This window comes from Leptodactylus fuscus, chromosome 3, assembly GCF_031893055.1.
Source record: "Leptodactylus fuscus isolate aLepFus1 chromosome 3, aLepFus1.hap2, whole genome shotgun sequence".
Lineage (NCBI taxonomy): Eukaryota > Metazoa > Chordata > Amphibia > Anura > Leptodactylidae > Leptodactylus > Leptodactylus fuscus.
In genome coordinates, this window is record NC_134267.1 from 107716807 (window position 1) to 107739495 (window position 22689).

A 22689-nucleotide genomic window follows, 5' to 3' on the forward strand; every position below is an offset into this window, starting at 1 on the left:
CACCAGCCTAATGCTTTCTTCACACTTGTGCTGTCCTATACATTCTTATGATCCGTCTCAAAAAAACAGCAACGGATCACTGAAATGATCGACACAAACTCTTCTGTAGGGACCCCATTGACTGTTATGGGGTCCATCAAGCGTCCGTTTTTTAACTGAAGACGCCGGATGGGCTTGCAGCACTTTTTCGACTAGTGATTTCTGACCAATCTGTGTTGGACAGAAACCCAGGGCAGGTGTGAACGTTGCCTTACTGTAGATCTCACATATTAAGGGTGCATTCACACTATGTATACGGCAGCTTATTCTGAACGTAAAACACGTTCAGAATAAGCGGCGTATAAAGGAGTTCCATTCATTTCTATGGGAGCGGGGATACGAGCGCTCCCCATAGAAATGAATGGGCTGCTTTTTTCACTACGAGCACTCCCATTGAAGTGAATGGAAAGTGCTTGCGTGTACGGTTAGCTCTGCTCATGCCGAGCCGTATACGCCGGCACTTTCCATTCACTGCAATGGGACTGCTCGTAGTGAAAAAAGCAGCCCATTCATTTCTATGGGGAGCGCTCGTATGCCGGCTCCCATAGAAATGAATGGAACTGCTTTATACGCTGCTTATTCTGAACGTGTTTTACGTTCAGAATAAGCTGCCGTATACGTAGTGTGAATGCACCCTTAAAGTGATTTTTCATGGATATCGATGTATTCAAATTTTCAGACAATTAGAAGTTAAACATCTAATGTTTCATCTAATATTTTTAGTGTTAAAAATATAGCCTGTTCTCCAAGTATGGTATTGAAATTATGCAAATACAATATCAATATTATTATTACTGAATCTTTGCAGGATGAACAGATTGCCAAAAGACGTGCTGAACTTTTAGCTGAACAAAAGATGAATGAGGAGAAAATGGTGAGAGGCTTAATTCCAACATGATGTCAATGCTTATTGTTTGTGCCTACCTACTTGTATTCTGTTAAAGGGGCTCTATCACTGGGAAAAGTCATTTTTATCTAAACACATCCTTGCATAAACTTTAGAAATGCTACTTCACACTTACCTTTAGTATGTAAATTGCCTCAGTGGTTTCTGAATAAGTCCGTTTTTATTAATATGCTAATGAGCTTTCAACCAGCACAGGAAGTTCCCAGCAGCCTCCTCTCTCCTATTATCTTCCTGTGCAAACAGGAAGCTGAGTCATCATGAGCAGCAGTCTCCCATAGAAAACAACAGGAGAGGAGTGCACAATGTATTGTGCACCAGTCTAATTAGCATATGAATAAAAACGGACTTATACAGAAACCACTGAGTCAATCTATATACTAAAGGTAAGTATGGAATAGACTTTCTAAAGGCTATGCAAGGATGTGATTAGTTAAAAATGACTTTTCCCAGTGATAGAGCCCCTTTAACAATAATATGTTTTCACATAATACAGTGGCCCCTCAAGTTAAAATATTACTTAATTCTGGGAGTTAGGTCCCGTTCACATGGGGAAGGAGGGGGCGGATTTTGGCGCTGAATGCACGTCATAATCCGCCCCCTCACAATAGCGGTCTACGTAAACCACTAGCGCTCTTTTTACCGTGAGCGGCATGTTACAGAAAAAAAGAAGCGAGCTGCCCTTTCTTCAGGCGGATTCTGCGGCTGATTCAGACTAGGCCTGTTCGCTTGGGCCTAATCCAGAGCGGAAAGCCGTGACGGGATGCCGTGCACTGCACCAGCATCCCGTCACGGCAGCTGCGGCGAAATATGCACTTCGGAATCCCCGGGTGAACTAGCCCAAACATTGTAAGTTGAAAATATTGTAACTCGCGATCTTAACACCATGGTCACTAGTAATTGGCTCCAAAGCCCCAAAGTGTCTTCACAAAATAAGAAAAAATAAAGTGGTGGAAAGTTATCAGGTAATTAATACAGATAAATAAAGAACGGTAAAGAAAGTCCATCATATAAATAATACTTGCTGGAATCTATAAATCACTCTATCTGCTGAAAATAGGACCTCTTCTAAGGTCTTGTAGATGTACATTCTAAGGTCTTGTACAATACACATAGTGTACCAAGTAGCATCCAAACTAACAGCTCATCATGGCTCAGGTAAAGATTAGTACAAGATATATTTTTTAGGACCCTTTCACATGGCCATGTTCAGTCCTAGAAACTCAGCCTGGACTAACCATGACTTGTGTACTGTACTCGCAGCATCAGAGTGGTTTATGATACTGTTTATGATGCTTCAGTTCTGCTGTATCATACTCATGGCATCATTTTAATACAGGACAGAAGACAACTCAAAGCATCATAAATCACTGTGAAGCTGTGAGCTCAGTTCAGATAATGGGTAAAAAATATGCAAATCTATTCTCCTGGATGGAATTGCACTCTGTTCTCCTAATTCCATCCAGGAGAATAGATTTGCATAATTTTACCCATAATCCCTAGCGGAGCAGGAATGACTTGTAAGTCTCCGTACTGCCTATGTAGGCACACACTCTCCCTAATGTGGACGAGTGTCCCCAAACCCTGGTCTATAGTCTCTCACTCTGCTAAATCAGTATCCCTACGCTATGCTGAGGATGGCCCAATAGGCCGAAACAGCGCTGTCCATAGCTGGGAATCTGTTCCTTTTGGGACGTAAATACTGATTTAGCAATTAAATCCACATTATGATTAAAAGACTTTATAACTGAGTCGTTCATGATGTTAAGGATGCTGCCCTCTATAGGGTGGTGTACAGAGTGCACTCTGTTCTCCTAATTCCATCCAGGAGAATAGATTTGCATATTTTTTACCCATAATCCCTAGCGGAGCAGGAATGACTTGTAAGTCTCCGTACTGCCTATGTAGGCACACGCTCTCCCTAATGTGGACGAGTGTCCCCAAACCCCAGTTCAGATAAGGCATTGTTGGTCCAGGGAATGCAGCTGTCACATGCTTCTTGATCTCATTACTGTCTGAATGGTCCCTTATATTTTAGCGTGGAGAGAAACTACTACCGGTAGCCAGCCAGTTAGTACATGAAGTGTTTTATCAGTGCAATTTCCTTGTGCAGTGTTTGGATTTTCTAGCAAATCACACAGTGTCACACATTGACTTTGTCTATGGCATTGTATGTTGAATGTGGTTTCCAATTGCAGTGATCTCGGAAACACAATTGTATCTTAATTAATAATATAGACAGATGACATTGTAACTTGAAGGACCACATAACTATAAGGAATAATGTCTGATTGCCGCTAGTGAGATAAAAGTACAAAAGCAAGGCTAAATAAATGAGTAGTCCAAGTAACTTTTTTTTCTTAAGGAGAGACAGAAGGATACTGAAGGTAGTGACGATGATGAAGAGGAAGAAGGGGATGACATTGAGTTGATCCTTGCAGAAGAGTTTCCAGAGGAAGAAGAGGAGGAGCAGGAGGAAGAAGAAGAAGATGATGCAATTGAAAGGATGAAAACTGAAATTGGAGAAAAATGTGAATCAGAAGCTGAATTTCTCCAGTCAGTAAAGGTAGATACCTTTCAGCAATAGTTTTTTCTCATGTCTGTTTACGTCTCACTTGTGAGGTATGATCAGCAAATAAGTCGGAACACTTTCTCATAAGATGGTAAGCATGACTTTACTCTGCTGACCAAAGTTCTATATTTTGAACAAAGAAAAAGTTATGAAATCACAGTTGAGAGGTTACAGAAAGTGAGGAGACCTGAGGAACCAAAAATGTTAGGGAATACACGACCTCTGGATCAGATTCTGTGGGAACATGGCCAGGCTTAAATGTCTGTTCTTTGTCCTTTTTCATTCCATCTTTTTTGAAAGTATTGTACCCTTTTTGTGTAAATTAAATCTAAAATGTAATAAGATTCTCCTTTTGGCTCTAATCATCCCCACAATTCCAAAGAGAGTAAATATTATTTATCCGTCTTACCTGTTGTGTACTATTTCTGTGTGCTGGGGGTATACTGGTGTCTTGCCTACCGTAAAGAGGCAAGTGGTATATAGAGTGTATATATATGATAGTGGTTACTTCACCCCTGTGTAGCCTAGAGTGACAGGTGAACTGGAAGGGAGTGTGGAATTTGAGTATCCCTTTTTATGATCACTTGTGTGTTTGTGGGGAGTAAGGTTCACTGAGCACAAACACACAGAATTAGTATACAGTGAGCGGATATATCGGATGTGAAAAATCAATTCCTAACATTTTTTTGTAATATATCTAATGTAATTGAATCAGTGAAAATGCTTTACAGTAAAAATAAATGTCTTATTTTTTAGGAAGAACTTCAAAGCTTAACAATACCTTGTGTCACAATTAATGCAAGTCGAAAACCACATATTGTACGTTTCCAGCTATTTGAGAAACTGAAGCATATTGTGGAAAATCGTGCAAGTCTGTTTGAAAGATGCTATCCAATCAATCTATCCCTTGCTAGCAGAATGCTTCATGTATCCTATAAACATCCCAGTATCTTTGGACGATGGGACCCAGTAAAGGTATAGTAAACAAAAGAAAAAATCTGGATAAATATATACATTGATGGAAGAAAAATAACACACCCAAACAGTTTTGGAATGGATTTTCTAGGGCCTACCAGTGGAATCGATCCTAGAGGCCCACCCTACTACTACGGGCGTACATTCCTGGCCTCGTCAGATGTATCATCATTTACGATACAGTATAAAACCCTCTTCTTTCTTGACCCCCACGCACAGTATAACTCCCCTCTTAAGGCTCCCATCACTTTGCCTTCTATCAAAACTAACCACATCATGCTATTATTCTATAAAGCATGTACACGATATTACTTCATTAAGGCCCCATGGCTTCATTGTGCACATGGTGAAAATCCACGTGGCTTTGCATTGAAAAACATTTTGGTCCAGGTTTCCTCCCCTTTGTGAGGGCTTGACTGCTTGACTGCAGTAGAAGGAGATTGTCAGCTGCAGAGCAGAGAGCAGCTCCGGGACTATTGCATGCTTAGGCAGTGTCAGAAAGAGGGAGGAGCAGTTCTGCAGGAAGAAGTCTGAAAGGAAGAAAGGTAAGTATGATGGGGGGAGTATTAGTGACGTCCCATTTCTGGAAACGGAATGTCACTGGTAACCAGAAAATGTCCCTGGAGCAGTAATATGTGTAAATATAATTTTTTTTTTTTTAAATGTAGATTGTGAGCCCCACATAGAGCTCACAATGTACATTTTTTCCCTATCAGTATGTCTTTTTTGGAATATGGGATGGAAATCCATGCAAACACGGGGAGAACATACAAACTCCTTGCAGATGGTTTTATGCCCTTGGCGGGATTTGAACACCAGGACTCCAGCGCTGCAAGGCTGCAGTGCTAACCACTGAGCCACCGTGTGGCCCCGTAAATATAAATTTTTGACAAATTATGTAATTTAGAAAGTAGACAAAGGACAAATTATGTAATTTAGAAAGTAGGCAAGGGTGTTTAGATTAGTGTAGGAATCTCATATCCCGGACAACCCCTATCTGTCTAAAAAGCCGAGTGGTTCACATTTTGAAAATTGGGAATTTTTCTAAATTTACAACAAATATCCTATTTTTTTCATAAATAAATGCAAAAAATATCGACCAAAGTTTGCTATTACCATAAAGTACTATGTGTTACAAAAAATGATTCTCAAAATGACTTGGGTGTTAAAAGGATTGTCCCATCTCGAGGATCCTATCAATACTGTTAGCTTATGCAAATTGAAGACTTTTTCTAAATATATTGCTTTAGAAATTCTGCTTTGTTTGCCTGCTATGTGACCTTTTTCTCCCATTCTTTACTTCACGTTACTATAACCACGGACCTATAGGACAAATGACGCCACTTACTCAGTGCTCTTGCCAGCAGGACAATCGTTCAGCTAATTGCAGTTTGCTGATAAAGCAGAGTCTGTCATCTCTCTATGCAACCACACAGAAAACACCTAGTCCATTCTGTACAAGCATCTGCATATTATCTGATCTGCATAAGTATTGTGTGTTCAGTTCAGCAAGAGGGAGGGGGAAATACAGGAAGTGAGAAGAACAGACTGCAGGCAAAGCTGCTGAAACACTGAGATGGAAAAACCCCTTTAAAGTGTTCCAAATGTATTAGCAAATAAAGTGGTGCATATCAGTTTTTAAAAATGGAATTATGTCCTTAGGCTTAGGCCCCACGTTGCCGAAATGCAGCTATTTTTGTTGCAGATTTTGCTGCAGCTTTTTGAACCAAAGCCTGGAGTGGATTGAACAGAAGGGAGAAAAGACATATTGATAGGGAATGTAGATTGTGAGCCCAATATGGGATAGTGACTGACAATGTCTGTAAATAATAATAAATAATAATTATTATAATTGTAGCCACTCCAAGCTTTGTCTCAAACCTCTGCAACAAAAAACTCTGTATTTCTGCAATTTCTGCCTTAAAGTGTTTTTAGGCCCTGTTTTTAAGGGGTTAATGTTAACAACTTATTATTTATTTCACATATAGTTTCAAATTACTACCATTTGTCTTCCTTATTTAGCTGAGCCGAGGAGAAGTAATTAAACCATTTAGAAACCAAGAAAACCCTGGCTATCCATTGATCTACAGACAATACATTTATTTCTTCTCAACAAAAGAAAACAGAGATATTTTTATGAGGAATCCCATTAAATTTATACATCAGCCAAAACCTAATCCATCAGTGCCAATAAGAATTTCAATTCTTGGTCCTCCAAAATGTGGAAAGACGACTGGTAAGATTGTTATATAATTATTCAAACAATGAACGCATTGCCTTGATTATGTATCAGGTCAGTAGACCTACAGTAGTTCATGAACTTTTAGCATTATAAATTACTATGATGCTGTAAGTTCAGCTCAGACAAGCTGCTATTGTTCCATAGAATTCTTTTGGGAGGCTTTTATTGGAGGCTGATTTTTAGGCAGATTCCACGTCAAAATCAGCACCAAAAAGTCTGTGTGCACTGACTCTAAGAGTATTGTCCTAAGCTAGGAAGCTGTTGATGTTCCACTGATTGGATCCTGTGACCATGTCCAAAACTAAATGAAATCATATTATTCAGCTAGAACATGGAATTAAAAGAAAGACCCCACATAAATATGCAGCCAAAGAAGTGGCTTGGTTTGATACCTTGTGATTCCCTTCTGCAGCTTTTCAGAATCGGCATAAAAATCAGCTTCCAAATTCTGCTTCAAATTCCTGAAGCAAAATTTTTTTCCCTAACAAATTCAGCATCAAATTCCTCCATGTAATTATGACACATTTACTATCCTTGTTATGTTTTCCCTCCATTTCTACATTATGTGCACTGCCCTAGGGACATAGTATTATTTGCTGTGTATTCATTCTTGGGAAGACATTTTCTATAAATGATTTCTTTTTCTTGTATTTTTTTGTACTTTATTTTCTTAACAATAATACTTGAATAAATACTATTTACTTCAATATATAACATTTTCTATTCTCTATATTTCAATATAATTTTTATTTATTATTTCAGTTGCCAAGATATTTACAAGCATGTATGGATTACAACGCCTGTCCATAGGAGGTGCCATACGTGCTATGCTAGAAAACCAGCCTAACACCGAACTTGCGTTAGAGATAAAGAGTCATCTTGAAAAGGGATTGGTTGTACCTGATGACCTGGCAATAAAGTGTTTAGAAATAGCCCTGATGGATCTTACATGCACTACAACAGGGTAGGTAAAAGTGTATTCCTTAAAGTTGTCTGTCACCAGAACTCAGCATATCAACCCAGCCCCGCATCACCTGCATCAAACAGTAATAGTAAGCGTTGCCTATGGTACACTGTTTTAACTCTTTGGAGCTCAAGTGCACATTGACATAAATGGCAATATATAAGCAACAGAGGCACTGACTGACGAGCAAAAAACAGTGTGATTCAGGTGACTCTAACCCATCTATATGCAGGGTTTGCTTGATATGCTGAGTTCTAGTGACAAACTCCTTCTAACTCCTTCCTGGCCACTCAATATTTTTTTTAATGTAGATTGTGAGCTCCATAGCCCCATATAAGGCTCGCAATCTACATTTTTTCCCTATCAGTATGTCTTTGGAGTATGGGAGGAAATGCACGCAAACACGGGGCGAACATACAAACTCCTTGCAGATGTTGTCCTTGGCAGGAATTGAACCCAGGACTCCAGCACTGCAGTGTTAATCACTGAACTGCCATGTTGCCCCGGCCACTTAGTATTATACAGCAGAGACCCAGCAGCAATGCCACGATCAGAGCCTGCATTACTATTACTGGTTGTATAGTCTGTAATAGTAAGTGTATTATTTTACTATACATTGCAATGCAGGCAGCACAGGAGAGATTCACTGCTCATTCACCACCCAAACTATAGTGGCAAGTACTGCAGCGCTGACCTATGGACTGTACCACACTCAATGTACAGTGCTACAGGCAGTACTAAACTTCGACACCTGCAGTTGTTTGGAAGATCCAACCAATATGCTGGAGATTACACTGGTAAAACACAAGTTATAGGCTAAATAAACTGAAAATAAAATAATACTTGCCTTTCCCTTGATGCTCCCATTTGTGAATGTGAATTTTCAGCCAATCTGTCTGGCTGCAGTGGTGACCTACCTCACCCAATTAATGGCTAATTGGTCTTATTTCTGTGTTGAGAGGGAACAGATAGTGGATAGATCAGCCGCATGTGTTGTAACAGGAGCAGTGGTAGATTAGTGAAGTAAGTTTTTTTAAATACCAGCTGAAAAACCTTCTTATTACAAGCTTATTTTAGGATGACATATTTGGGCTCAGAACAAATTACTAGGTTTCTATAAAACTAAGGTCTCATAGTTTTAACCTACAGTGGTTGCCTGGAATGAATTAATATTTTAACATGGACAGGCCACTATATAGTAACAGAGGCTCCTAAAGAAGACTTTCTCAGAGTTCTATGGCACTCTCTAATAATATACTATTTTTTCTGGGCAGTTTGACTTTTTATACAAGTATTTTTCGAGAAACAAATTGCCTTAGACTTCTGAAAACCATGATGATGATGATAATGATAAATGGCTGATGTTCACCACATATCTATTAAATGTTCCATACTATGTTCCTCTAGTTACTTTAAAGATAAGTTCTAAACAATTTAATGGGTAATGGCAGCTTGTACAAGCAGTCCAGAGCCACAAAAAGACAGCTTATTCCTATATTGTAGTTTGTGATAATTCTAAGTTATATTTTTTCTCTTTAGAGTTGTTTTTGATGGATATCCTGCAACAAAAAAACAAGCCGATCTTCTGGAAACTTGTAGCATAATACCAATTAAAATCTTTGAGTTAGAATTACCAGCGAAAGAGGTTTTAAGAAGAGGACTACAAGACAAGAAAGAAGCGAAAAGGTACGTGGACTGCAACATTTCTGCTGGCAATACAAAGCAAAAAGACCCACAAAAGATGCAAATTTCATTGTGTAAATCCTCTATGAAAATCCACATCATAAATTAACATGCAGCAAAATCTCATTCACTTTGCCAGTACTTTAATGTACTGCAGATTTTACACGTGTTATTCTGCAACAGGAGAGCTGCAGTGTATCTGCACCATGTGAGCATACCCTTCATCAACTTACTGTCAGTATGTAGTTTTATATTGAATTTAATATGTCACTTTACCATATGCACCAAAAAAGCTTAAGGAACATATATTAAACTACCCATAGACCCCCATTCACCCTCTGTTCAGGCGATAGCCATCAGGGTTTTACATTTTCATTTGCTGAATGGACTAGCACAATATACTGAGGTATTCTGTGCAGTGTCTGCCATTATAAAGAAAAAAGTATACTGCTCATTGTACATTTTTGTTATATACAATATAATGGGGACAGATGCCATTTCCGTTTTATGTCCTTTCAACATATGTGATGGGAATTTATCTGTCATATAACAGTCTTACCAATAGTTGGAATTGGTTACTCATATGCCATTGCATGGCTGGGTGTACAGCGAGTGTCATCCATCCCTATAGGCCCCCATGGTCTGTGAGTCCATGTAACATATGCACCATGAGTACTCCTGGAGCATATGTGGAACAGACAAATTAAACATAATCAGTGGCGTAACTAGGATTGGCGGGGCCCCATGGCGAACTTTTGACATGGGGCCCCCCGACACCGAAGATCTCGACCGAGTCCCTCCTACGCATTCCTGCACGCTCTATTATGACCAATAGTGGACCCTGCACACAGTATTATGCCCCATAGTTGCCCCTGTATACAGTATTATGCCTCATAGTGGCCACTGCACACAGTATTATGTCCCATAGTGGCCCCTACAGGACTAAATACTGTCACGTCACCCACTGACCGCTATACCAGGACAATTGTGGATAATAATAAATAAATTGTGGAGGTAATAATAAAGTATCTTCATTATTATTACCCCCATATGTCTCACATATCAGTAACTCTTATGGTGAGGTACACAGGGGTTAATGTGAGGGACATGATAGGGTTAACTGCTATTAATATGAGGCACATGGAGGCACAGGTACACAGTATGTCCTGTGTACCTGATATTAATAAGTATAGTAACCCCAGTATGTACCTGTGTACCTGATATTAATAAGTATAGTAACCCCAGTATGTACCTGTGTACCTGATATTAATAAGTATAGTAACCCCAGTATGTACCTGTCTACCTGATATTAATAAGTATAGTAACCCCAGTATGTACCTGTCTACCTGATATTAATAAGTATAGTAACCCCAGTATGTACCTGTCTACCTGATATTAATAAGTATAGTAACCCCAGTATGTACCTGTCTACCTGATATTAATAAGTATAGTAACCCCAGTATGTACTTGTGTATCTTTAGTTTCATTTTCCTGGAGCAGCAGCTTCTTCTTCTCCTCTTGTGTGCAGGACGGCAGGAGCTCGGCAGGGATAAGCCCCGCCTCCTGGGCTCTCCTCAGCCCTCTCATTGGTGGGCAGAGGACAGGCAGAGAAATGGAGGGGGGGAGAGAGGGGGAGCGTCCTGAAGCGCTGAGAGGAGCCAGACCTGCAGCTCCTGTGTGTCAGCCGTTGCTGCAGCTTCGGGGCCCCCTGTTGGTGGAAAGTATTTCACCAACAGGGGGCCCCGATCATTATACTTGGGGGTCCGAAAAGACCTCCGAGAATAATGATAGCAGCGGTAGCAGCTGTCACCGGGCCCCTAATGTCCCGGGCCCTGTGGCAGCTGCCTCTGCTGCTATGGTGGTAGTTATGCCACTGAACATAATGTCAATTAGCATTAAGGCTAGCATTAACGCTGAGGCCCCGCATTGTGGAAATGCAGCTTTTTTGTTGCAGATTTTACTGCAGTTTTTTGAGTCCAAGCCAAGATTGTCTACAGAAAGGAATGGGAAATGTATAGGAAGTACTTATACTTTTATCTTCTGATCAATCTACTCTTGAGTTTTGCAGCCCGGACTTTTGGCTTGCACATAGATCCGTGTAATACACGTCCATGATCGCCCAACTGATAGTGTAATGGTCCCCTCAGTGCCCCTGTACACAGTATATTGCTGCCCTTAGTGTCTCTCTAAGCAATATATTGGCGCTCACAGTAATATTCAGAGAGCAAGTGATGACACACAATGTATAATGACCACCTCAGTGCCCCCATACATGGTATAATGGCCCCTTTAGCCCCTCACACAGAATATTGGCCCCTCAGCATCCTCTCACACAGTATATTAGCCCATTTATAGTGCCCTACTGATAGTATAATGGTTCTCTCAGCTTCTTCCTCAGCCACAACGTGCACCCCATGGACCTTAGGGCATACCCCCAGGGTACATGTGCCGCAGGTTGAGAACCCGTGGTAAAGTCTTGGAATGAGAATGTGTTAGAGAAATGATCTTGTTAAGTATTTGAACTGTATTCACTTGACAGTAGGTGACCATTGAAGGCTACGACTGGGCTACGACTAAGGGGCTAGAGCGCCCAGAAACGCGTCAGCCAGTTATGATTTTTTAGTCACTTTTTGGAGGGTTTATTCACTTGTACATTTGTACCTGTAATATGACGAATTTTAAAAGGATGAAATAAAGAAGAAGTTTTTAAGAAATACAGGAGTGCGGACCCATTTTCTTCATATAATATTTAGGGTATCTTTGTGTTAGAGGTTAAAGTTATAGTTAAAACTCTCACCATTTCTTATCCTCGCTATAATTCTCTCCACAGTAGACCTCACCCTGTTCATGATAGCGCCCAGATATTAACTGTGCGGAACTCCAACTATAAGCAGGAGATTAACCGCATTAAGGACTATTATGTAACACAACATCAAAACTGGTGTGAAGTAGATGCAATGCGCAGCAAATGGTGGGTGTCAAACAAAATTATGGAAGAAGTCCATGCAAGTGTCGGTCAAATGCAAACCTACCTACAAAGAATAAAGGAAGGTACAATATTTTTATTTCACATTCTGTATTCATTGTATGTTGTCTGTAAGGATTGTTTACTCATTCTTTCATCTTAAATGTTATGTAAAAGATAAAATGAAGAAAAGCTCTTGTACATTGTATGACCTCTAGAGATGAGCGAGTAGTATTCGATCGAGTAGGTATTCGATCGAATACTACGGTATTCGAAATATTCGTACTCGATCAAATATTACTAGCTATTCACAGTAAATATTCGATTCAGAACCAGCATTGATTGGCCGAATGCTATACAGTGTATAGCATTCGGCAAATCAACACTGGTTCTGCTGCAGGCTCGTCCTTGCTAGTCGGCAGAGCTGGCAGCTTGCTGTTATGAAGGAACTGACTTTTTCTCATAGGAATGCATTGACCAGCGTTGATTGGCCAGTGTACAGCATTCAGCCAATCAACGCTGGTTCTGCCGGAGGCCCGTCTGTGAGGGGGAGGAGTCTAAAATCTGACCACAGCAGTCTCCATTGTAGTAAGCTTTTGACTATGCTCTTGTATCTTGGACGCACAATGTAAGAGTGTCTTTTTATTTTTTATAAATGAAGTAAAAGTCGAATATTGAGGCTCTACTCGAAACGAATATTGAATCTTGAATATTTCACTGTTCGCTCATCTCTAATGACCTCCTATAGCTCCTCACACACATATTGCCATGTGAAAATTGCAAGAATTGGATGGCAGGTATTTTGCACTTCATATATGTAATACATGCTGGCAAAAACAAAATTCAAAGTCCAGTTTCCATTAAAGAGGTTGTCCACATTGAACAGTTTCTACTGCATGGAACTCCTGAGTATTCAGATAATAGCAAGTAACAAATTGCATATACAATGTGAAACAGTACAAACACATTTCACATCAATAAAGTAGTAAAGTCCTTAGCTATGCTCTTTGAGAGAACATTCAATGGGGTATGAAACTACCAAAATGTGTGTCCTATTTCTTGTTTTAAAAAAATTGTGCAACAATCTCTATATTTGTTCATCAGACCTATCAGTTTACATATGTTAAAATAAACATTGTTATTTGTAAGTGAGACTAAGACTACACAGAACGAGAAGCTGTGAAAATGATAGATTACCTATTTTTAGGCAAAAAAAGAACAAAGTTAATGTATATTAAAAAAAAAAAAGGCAAATACTAAAGTAACAAGATGTATAACAAAATTGGCCAATAAGTACAATTGCAATCAATAGTAATGTATGCATAACTTTTGCTACCAAGTACTGGTGCCTCAAGAAAAGCAGGAAATGCAGTACATGCGACATTCCCTGCGAAATGTGCAGTATTTGCATTGAGTCTCCTGCTTTTCTCTGCTGTGGTGCGGGATGTCCTTTCTCCTTAACCTATAGTGGGCAGATTTGCAAAACCGCCTAAAAGAAAATTAGGCTTATTTTCCGACAGCAACCAAACATACGGTAACTTTTATTTTTCAAGAGCACTGAAAGCTGCTCTTTGGTTGTTTCCTAAACACCCACCACTCTTTTTACACTATTTTATTACACTCTTTTATCACTCGTTTACACTATTGTGATTGGCTGCCATTGTATTTATTGGTTCTTTTGTCTTGCATCCTGTTACATAGCATCTGCATTTTTTGCATATACAGTCCTATGAAAAAGTTTGGGCACCCCTATTAATCTTAATCATTTTTAGTTCTAAATATTTTGGTATTTGCAACAGCCATTTCAGTTTGATATATCTAATAACTGATGGACACAGTAATATTTCAGGATTGAAATGAGGTTTATTGTACTAACAGAAAATGTGCAATATGCATTAAACCAAAATTTGACCGGTGCAAAAGTATGGGCACCTAAACAGAAAAGTGACATTAATATTTAGTAGATCCTCCTTTTGCAAAGATAACAGCCTCTAGTTGCTTCCTGTAGCTTTTAATCAGTTCCTGGATCCTGGATGAAGGTATTTTGGACCATTTCTTTCTACAAAACAATTCAAGTTCAGTTAAGTTAGATGGTCGCCGAACATGGACAGCCCGCTCTCAAATGATCTGAAAACAAAGATTGTTCAACATAGTTGTTCAGGGGAAGGATACAAAATGTTGTCTCAGAGATTTAACCTGTCAGTTTCCACTGTGAGGAACATAGTAAGGAAATGGAAGACCACAGGGACAGTTCTTGTTAAGCCCAGAAGTGGCAGGCCAAGAAAAATATCAGAAAGGCAGAGAAGAAGAATGGTGAGAACAGTCAAGGACAATCCACAGACCACCTCCAAAGAGCTGCAGCATCATCTTGCTGCATATGGTGTCACTGTGCATCAGTCAGCAATACAGCGCACTTTGCACAAGGAGAAGCTGTATGGGAGAGTGATGAGAAAGAAGCCGTTTCTGCACGTACGCCACAAATAGAGTTGCCTGAGGTATGCAAAAGCACATTTGGAGAAGCCAACTTAATTTTGGAAACAAAGATTGAGTTGTTTGGTTATAAAAAAAAGGCGTTATGCATGGCGTCCAAAAAGAAACAGCATTCCAAGAAAAACACTTGCTACCCACTGTAAAATTTGGTGGAGGTTCCATCATGCTTTGGGGCTGTGTGGCCAATGCCGGCACCGGGAATCTTGTTAAAGTTGAGGGTCGCATGGATTCCACTCAGTATCAGCAGATTCTTGAGAATAATGTTCAAGAATCAGTGACGAAGTTGAAGTTACCCTGGGGATGGATATTTCAGCAAGACAATGATCCAAAACACTGCTCCAAATCAACTCAGGCATTCATGCAGAGGAACAATTACAATGTTCTGGAATGGCCATCCCAGTCCCCAGACCTGAATATCATTGAACATCTGTGGGATGATTTGAAGCGGGCTGTCCATGCTCGGCGACCATCTAACTTAACTGAACTTGAATTGTTTGTCCAAAATACCTTTATCCAGGATCCAGGAACTGATTAAAAGCTACAGGAAGCGACTAGAGGCTGTTATCTTTGCAATAGGAGGATCTACTAAATATTAATGTCACTTTTCTGTTGAGGTGCCCATACTTTTGCACCGGTCAAATTTTGGTTTAATGCATATTGCACATTTTCTGTTAGTACAATAAACCTCATTTCAATCCTGAAATATTACTGTGTCCATCAGTTATTAGATATATCAAACTGAAATGGCTGTTGCAAATACCAAAATATTTAGAACTAAAAATGATTAAGATTAATAGGGGTGCCCAAACTTTTACATAGGACTGTACATTGACTGTGTTCTGATTTGCCCCAAAGAGGTTGCCCTCCATTTTCTCTGCCTCTTGTTTTGTGTTTTTCAGTGTTTTTATCCATTTTTTTAAATCTATTTTTGCAACAATAAAAATTAGCTTTTCGGTTATTTTTGGTCAATCTTATCTTTGGTATGGGTGGTGAGTTAATATATGTCATGCATAATGAACTTTAGAAAGCCCATTTTCATATACCCTTGAGAGGGGTCTCCATTTTAGGATCCTCATCTCTAGGCCACAGTAGAGTATGGTTACAGTAAGCATCTCTTAGGCTACACATATACAACCGTAGTGGTTTTACTGTCCACAAATACTGATCCACAGTATGCAATAAAAGTGTTACCCTTGGTTCACATCTGTATTTGGTAATCCATTTGGGGAGTCCGCATGAGGACCTCCCGAACGAACTACCGAATGCTTTAGCAAGCGATGTGCAGTGAACATGCGGACAAAAAAGTAGATTATGAAGTACTTTTCTGTCCGCATGTTCCCTGTGGAAATCTCGTGGCAAGCACACGGACCCCATTATAGTCTATGGGGATCCGTGTGCTTTCACTGCATACCGCTTGCAAATGCGTTTGGTAGTCCGTTCGGGGGGGCTCCCCATGCGGACTCCCACAAACGGATTACCAACGCAGATGTGAACAAGGCCTTAGTCATCCACAATCATAGATCTCGAAAAAGACTGGTATTGATCAACTTGTATAGAAGCAAATGCAGACACGAATATGACATGCTTCATAATTTGGGACCTCTTCTATGGCCAGTCTCATGGTTGTGTATATGGGGTCATAGAAATGAATGGATCCATATTTTTGTCTTCAGTTGGTGATGTTACTGTGCATGAGGCCTAACTAATCTGTTCTGCATTACACAGACAATTCATTGATGTGAAAGGGCCCCGTGATTCCTGACATATAACAAACTAGCTTTTACCCGCGACTTCGTCTGCGGTGATTTGAGAATTGGGTGGACACAGACGTGTGAAACTGTAAAAGTGCTTTAAAAAGTTTGGTGGGCTAGCAAATGTGATGTGATGTGTTATATTGTGTATGTCGTGGTACAGACAATGTGATGTGTTGTATTGTGTATGTCGTGGTACAGACAATGTGATGTGTTGTATTGTGTATGTAGTGATACAGACAATGTGATCTGTTATATTGTGTATGTAGTGATACAGACAATGTGATCTGTTATATTGTGTATGTCGTGATACAGACAATGTGATGTGTTGTATTGTGTATGTCGTGATACAGACAATGTGATGTGTTGTATTGTGTATGTCGTGATACAGACAATGTGATGTGTTGTATTGTGTATGTAGTGATACAGACAATGTGATGTGTTGTATTGTGTATGTCGTGATACAGACAATGTGATGTGTTGTATTGTGTATGTCGTGATACAGACAATGTGATGTGTTGTATTGTGTATGTAGTGATACAGACAATGGGATGTGTTGTATTGTGTATGTAGTGATACAGACAATGGGATGTGTTGTATTGTGTATGTAGTGATACAGACAATGTGATGTGTTGTATTGTGTATGTAGTGATACAGACAATGTGATGTGTTGTATTGTGTATGTAGTGATACAGACAATGTGATGTGTTGTATTGTGTATGTCGTGATACAGACAATGTGATGTGTTGTATTGTGTATGTCGTGATACAGACAATGTGATGTGTTGTATTGTGTATGTAGTGATACAGACAATGTGATGTGTTGTATTGTGTATGTAGTGATACAGACAATGTGATGTGTTGTATTGTGTATGTAGTGATACAGACAATGTGATGTGTTGTATTGTGTATGTCGTGATACAGACAATGTGATGTGTTGTATTGTGTATGTCGTGATACAATGTGATGTGTTGTATTGTGTATGTTGTGATACAGACAATGTGATGTGTTGTATTGTGTATGTCGTGATACAGACAATGTGATGTGTTGTATTGTGTATGTCGTGATACAGACAATGTGATGTGTTGTATTGTGTATGTTGTGATACAGACAATGTGATCTGTTATATTGTGTATGTAGTGATACAGACAATGTGATCTGTTATATTGTGTATGTCGTGATACAGACAATGTGATGTGTTATATAGTGGAAAGCTATATGTAAATGTGAGTGAGTAGAGTGAGGGCTACTCCTGAGGTGACAGTAAGGAGTGTGCAGGCAGGTTGAGGCAGGAAATGCCAGGCAGTGTGTGTGAGTCTATAGCTGGGGCTAGGAGTCCTGCTTTCGTGAGTCTCCTGCTAGGAAGCCATGTTGTTTAGTGGCACCAAAAGTAGCCTGTGACTCAATCCTAAGGGAAAACTATGTTTGTGGAAAATTGCACGCAAATCCGTCCAGGCGTTTTAGCGTGATTGAGGAACAAACATCCAAACTCACAAACATCCAAACACACAAACTTTCACACTTATAATATTAAGTAGGATGATTAATGGGGGTCCATCAGGAGACACTTTGTGATCAGCTTTTCATTAAGGGACTTGCAATAAATCTAAATTGACCAGAGCAGATAACTTCATTACTGCTGTATTTACAGTAGTATATAATAATAACAAGATAATGTCATCTATAACTGAATAAAATACAATAGGCCACATATGCCACTGATATTCAAGTCCTTATTACTTATTTTGCGGCTTTTAATGTGTTAAGTTTATTTATTAAGTGAACTTCCAATTAATAACAGGCTTTACCTTTGGGTCAGACTTGCTAAAACTGTGTAATTCTGGTTTGTGCAGGTAAAGCAGCTGCTATCGCTGACTTCTGCATCACTCCTCATGAGCTGCTGTCTCGGCTGGGAGAGTTTGGACAATACTGTCCTGTGAGCCTGGCACAAAGGGGGGAGCTCATTGACTGTTCTGTAACATCATCCCTGCAGTATGCAGCTGAGTTCCGAGGACACTACTACAAGATGGCTTCACAAGAAGAGCTTGATGTAAGTCAGAATTATTTTCGCATATTTATGATTTTTTTATTGACAGCAAGATAATAATACATTCTGATTGTACTTTGAATCAAGGCTACATTGCACAATCAAATATTAATAGAGAATTTATAGATAATGACAATTAGAATCTTATAACTTGTTTATCTTGTCATCATAGTTTGTTTTTAAGAACCTTTCTAAATCAGGCCTTACAGATGATCTGCCAACAAGTACAGAAAGCTAAATTATACACATGATTTCATTCTCACTGTGTCCCTGAACAATTAGGTGCTTGTTGTTTTAAAGTCCATGAACCTGTTCAAAAGATATGGCTCCTGGAAGGTTATATGTGAACTATTAACCTGGTTAACTCTGATTCTCCAAGTGGGCGGCAACCTTTTATTGTCTTGGAGAAATACAAAAGGTTACCACCCACTTGGAGAATCAGAGCTAATTCACATATAACCTTCCAGGGGTCTTATCTTTTGAATGGGTGGATGAATTTTAAGACAGCAAGTTAAAAACACAGCAGGGATTAAGATATTTATATGCAGCTGCTTAATATATGATATAAATATCCCAATCCAGACTGTGTTTTCAACAAGTGATATCTCTGGAAATCATATAGATAGCACTGAAACCTTATTGCTTTGTATCTGAATACTCATGGTTCCTTCTAATTTTTTGGGTCATTTGTTCTCATGGTGACCCTCTGAGAATGTTAATGCCTTTCTGTTTTCTCAAGGGGGTCACTAACTTAAGCAGCAGCCCTTCCTATATGATTCAAACTAGATGGACTGCACCAGGCAAACTCTCCTCACTACTCCTGTTACACTAGATTCACATTAGCACTTGCATGGGAACCCAAAAGACAGAGGTCCATCCTGCTTTAAAAAGCAATTACATGCTATAATGGGGTCAGCGGGTTTCCTCCTTGCAGTACTTTTCTCTCTGCCTATTCTACAGCAGAGTCTCATACAGAGACTCCAATGAAAGTGTGAATCCAGCCTTATGTAGTTATAATGAAGGACATCACGATGCAGCCTTCCTGACTGTATACTTGTGGCCTTTTTGATTATATTGAACAATAAGACGATAAAAGGATAATTACACTGTCCTCAGCAGCAGACACAGTACCGTCCTCTAGCTGCCCATGTAATTCTGTGAGGCATCATGGGAGTGAAAGCAGACTAAAAAACAAGTGACATCACATGACCCAAATAAGGAGAGACTAAATCACCATTTTGACCTGGAAACAGGTCTGTAAAGTAGGCAACAAGCTGAAAACACTGAAGACAGAGATTTAGCCATATCTGGCAAACAGAGCAAGATAGATAAAGCAATGTGGTGGGTAAAACACTTCAGTTGGCTTCAGCTACAAGTCTGATTGTGATCCTTGAGATTAGAATACCACTTTAACCCCTAGCCGGTCTCCATTGTAATGTATTGCAGTGCGGTGTGTCCCCTCAAAAGAAAAATATGCCCACTGGCCCAAACTTTTTCCGTTGCAGACCGGCTTCCGCACATCAAAATCACGGGAGCCAACCTGTTAATATGATAGCCAGGAGACTTATGAAGCTATGGTTATGACCAGCCTCAGTAGTGATGTAGAGAATCTCCAATAGACTGCAATACAGTCGATTGTAATTGCAATACAGCTTAGTCCCCATTAGCTTCAACAACTTCCAGCCCCATGTGTGATATAGCATGGGCACCAAAAATGGAACCCCTACAGCTGATTGGTGAAGGGGGGGGGGGGCTGGCTGTTGGTCAGCTAAGTATAAACCATAAAATGTAATATCCTGGACAACTCCTTTAACCATATAGCCGTGTTGTAGTGGCATAAACCTTCAGTATATTCAAAGAAAATTGGCACAACCAAAAAATACAGAAATGTACTCTAAAATGATTTAGCATCTATTTACTTTCTTATAACTTAGCTTATGGCAACCAATTCTTGCTACTTGCTAATATTTGAATACACAGTATGCTAACAATGTGACAACAATATGTTATATGCTTAACAGGCTTTCTTACAAGCTCCAGAGTTATATGTTCCCCCACTAGCACCACGACCACTTCCTCCGCTTGAAATGTTGCCCAAGAGATTAACGGTGGCTGATGTTAAATCAAAGTTCCCCAAAAATGCAGAGCTGAAGGGATACTGTCCTGTAACCTATGTGGATGGGAAAAAGAGGTATGTACATTTGTGTAATGTTACAGATTTATTCTCTGTTCCATGTCTACTTCACTGTTCAGCATGCGTTCATATTGTTTGACTCATTTTTATATCTGCTATTATGTATATCATAGGTATGAAGCTCTTGTTTCTGGACACATTGAAAACGCTGTGGAGTACAGAGATAAAGTATATATTTTTGAAAGTGAAGACAAGTTACAGAGGTTTATGAGGCAAGTGTATAATAATTCCCACTTATCTATTCTCATAAGTAGGTATGAGATGAAAGCAATGAGATTAATTTCCTTGGTTTCCTTTTAGAGGAATAATGTAGTCATAATTAGAGATGAGCGAACACTAAAATGTTCGAGGTTCGAAATTCGATTCGAACAGCCGCTCAATGTTCGTGTGTTCGAACGGGTTTCGAACCCCATTATAGTCTATGGGGAACAGATACTCGTTAAGGGGGAAACCCAAATCCGTGTCTGGAGGGTCACCAAGTCCACTATGACACCCCAGGAAATGATGCCAACACCTCTGGAATGACACTGGGACAGCAGGGGAAGCATGTCTGGGGGCATCTAACACACCAAAGACCCTCTATTACCCCAACATCACAGCCTAACAACTACACACTTTACACACTCAATACCACCTCTCTGACAGTAGGAAAACACCTTGAAACATGTGTATTTGGCACTTGCAGTGAGGAGAGCTTGTCACCAGCAGTGAATTTGGCCCTTGTAGTAAGTTGAGGTTGGCACCAACATTTGTTTTGAAAATCAGGGTGGATTGAGCCTCTAACCAGCAGAGTTTGGGCAAATTCATGGTGGAGGGAGCCTCTAAAAACCCCAGTTTGGACCAATTCATGGTGGAGGGAGACTCTAAAAACCCCAGTTTGGACCAATTCATGGTGGAGGGAGACTCTAAAAACCCCAGTTTGGACCAATTCATGGTGAAGGGAGCCTCTAAAAACCCCAGTTTGGACCAATTCATGGTGGAGGGAGCCTCTAACCAGCCCAGTTTGGACCAATTAATGGTGGAGGGAGCCTCTAAACAGCCAAGTTTTGGGAAATTCATGGTGGAGGGAGCCTCTAACCAGCCCAGTTTGGACCAATTCATGGTGGAGGGAGCCTCTAAACAGCCCAGTTTGGGCAAATTCATGGTGGAGGGAGCCTCTAACCAGCCCAGTTTGGACCAATTAATGGTGGAGGGAGCCTCTAAACAGCCCAGTTTGGACCAATTAATGGTGGAGGGAGCCTCTAACCAGCCCAGTTTGGACCAATTAATGGTGGAGGGAGCCTCTAACCAGCCCAGTTTGGACCAATTAATGGTGGAGGGAGCCTCTAACCAGCCCAGTTTGGACCAATTAATGGTGGAGGGAGCCTCTAAACAGCCAAGTTTTGGGAAATTCATGGTGGAGGGAGCCTCTAACCAGCCCAGTTTGGACCAATTCATGGTGGAGGGAGCCTCTAAACAGCCCAGTTTGGGCAAATTCATGGTGGAGGGAGCCTCTAAAAAACCCAGTTTGGACCAATTCATGGTGGAGGGAGCCTCTAATTAGCCCAGTTTGGACCAATTAATTGTGGAGGGAGCCTCTAACCAGCCCAGTTTGGACCAATTAATGGTGGAGGGAGCCTCTAACCACCCCAGTTTGGGCAAATTCATGGTGGAGGGAGCCTCTAACCAGCCCAGTTTGGACCAATTAATGGTGGAGGGAGCCTCTAAACAGCCAAGTTTTGGGAAATTCATGGTGGAGGGAGCCTCTAACCAGCCCAGTTTGGGCAAATTCATGGTGGAGGGAGCCTCTAACCAGCCCAGTTTGGACCAATTAATGGTGGAGGGAGCCTCTAACCAGCCCAGTTTGGACCAATTAATGGTGGAG

At 40.2% G+C, this 22689-nt stretch overlaps 1 protein-coding gene across 1 annotated transcript in view; it reads left to right on the plus strand.

Annotated features, from left to right (window-relative positions):
* AK9 (adenylate kinase 9) overlaps window positions 1-22689 on the plus strand; it is a 147836-nt gene that overhangs the window by 85849 nt on the left and 39298 nt on the right. The window contains exons 27-36 of the mRNA XM_075268176.1: window positions 848-913; window positions 3309-3509; window positions 4272-4490; window positions 6513-6726; window positions 7495-7696; window positions 9236-9382; window positions 12210-12430; window positions 18438-18634; window positions 20653-20822; window positions 20939-21037. Of these exons, the coding sequence (XP_075124277.1) occupies window positions 848-913; window positions 3309-3509; window positions 4272-4490; window positions 6513-6726; window positions 7495-7696; window positions 9236-9382; window positions 12210-12430; window positions 18438-18634; window positions 20653-20822; window positions 20939-21037 (1736 nt within the window). The remainder of the gene's footprint in view (window positions 1-847; window positions 914-3308; window positions 3510-4271; window positions 4491-6512; window positions 6727-7494; window positions 7697-9235; window positions 9383-12209; window positions 12431-18437; window positions 18635-20652; window positions 20823-20938; window positions 21038-22689) is intronic.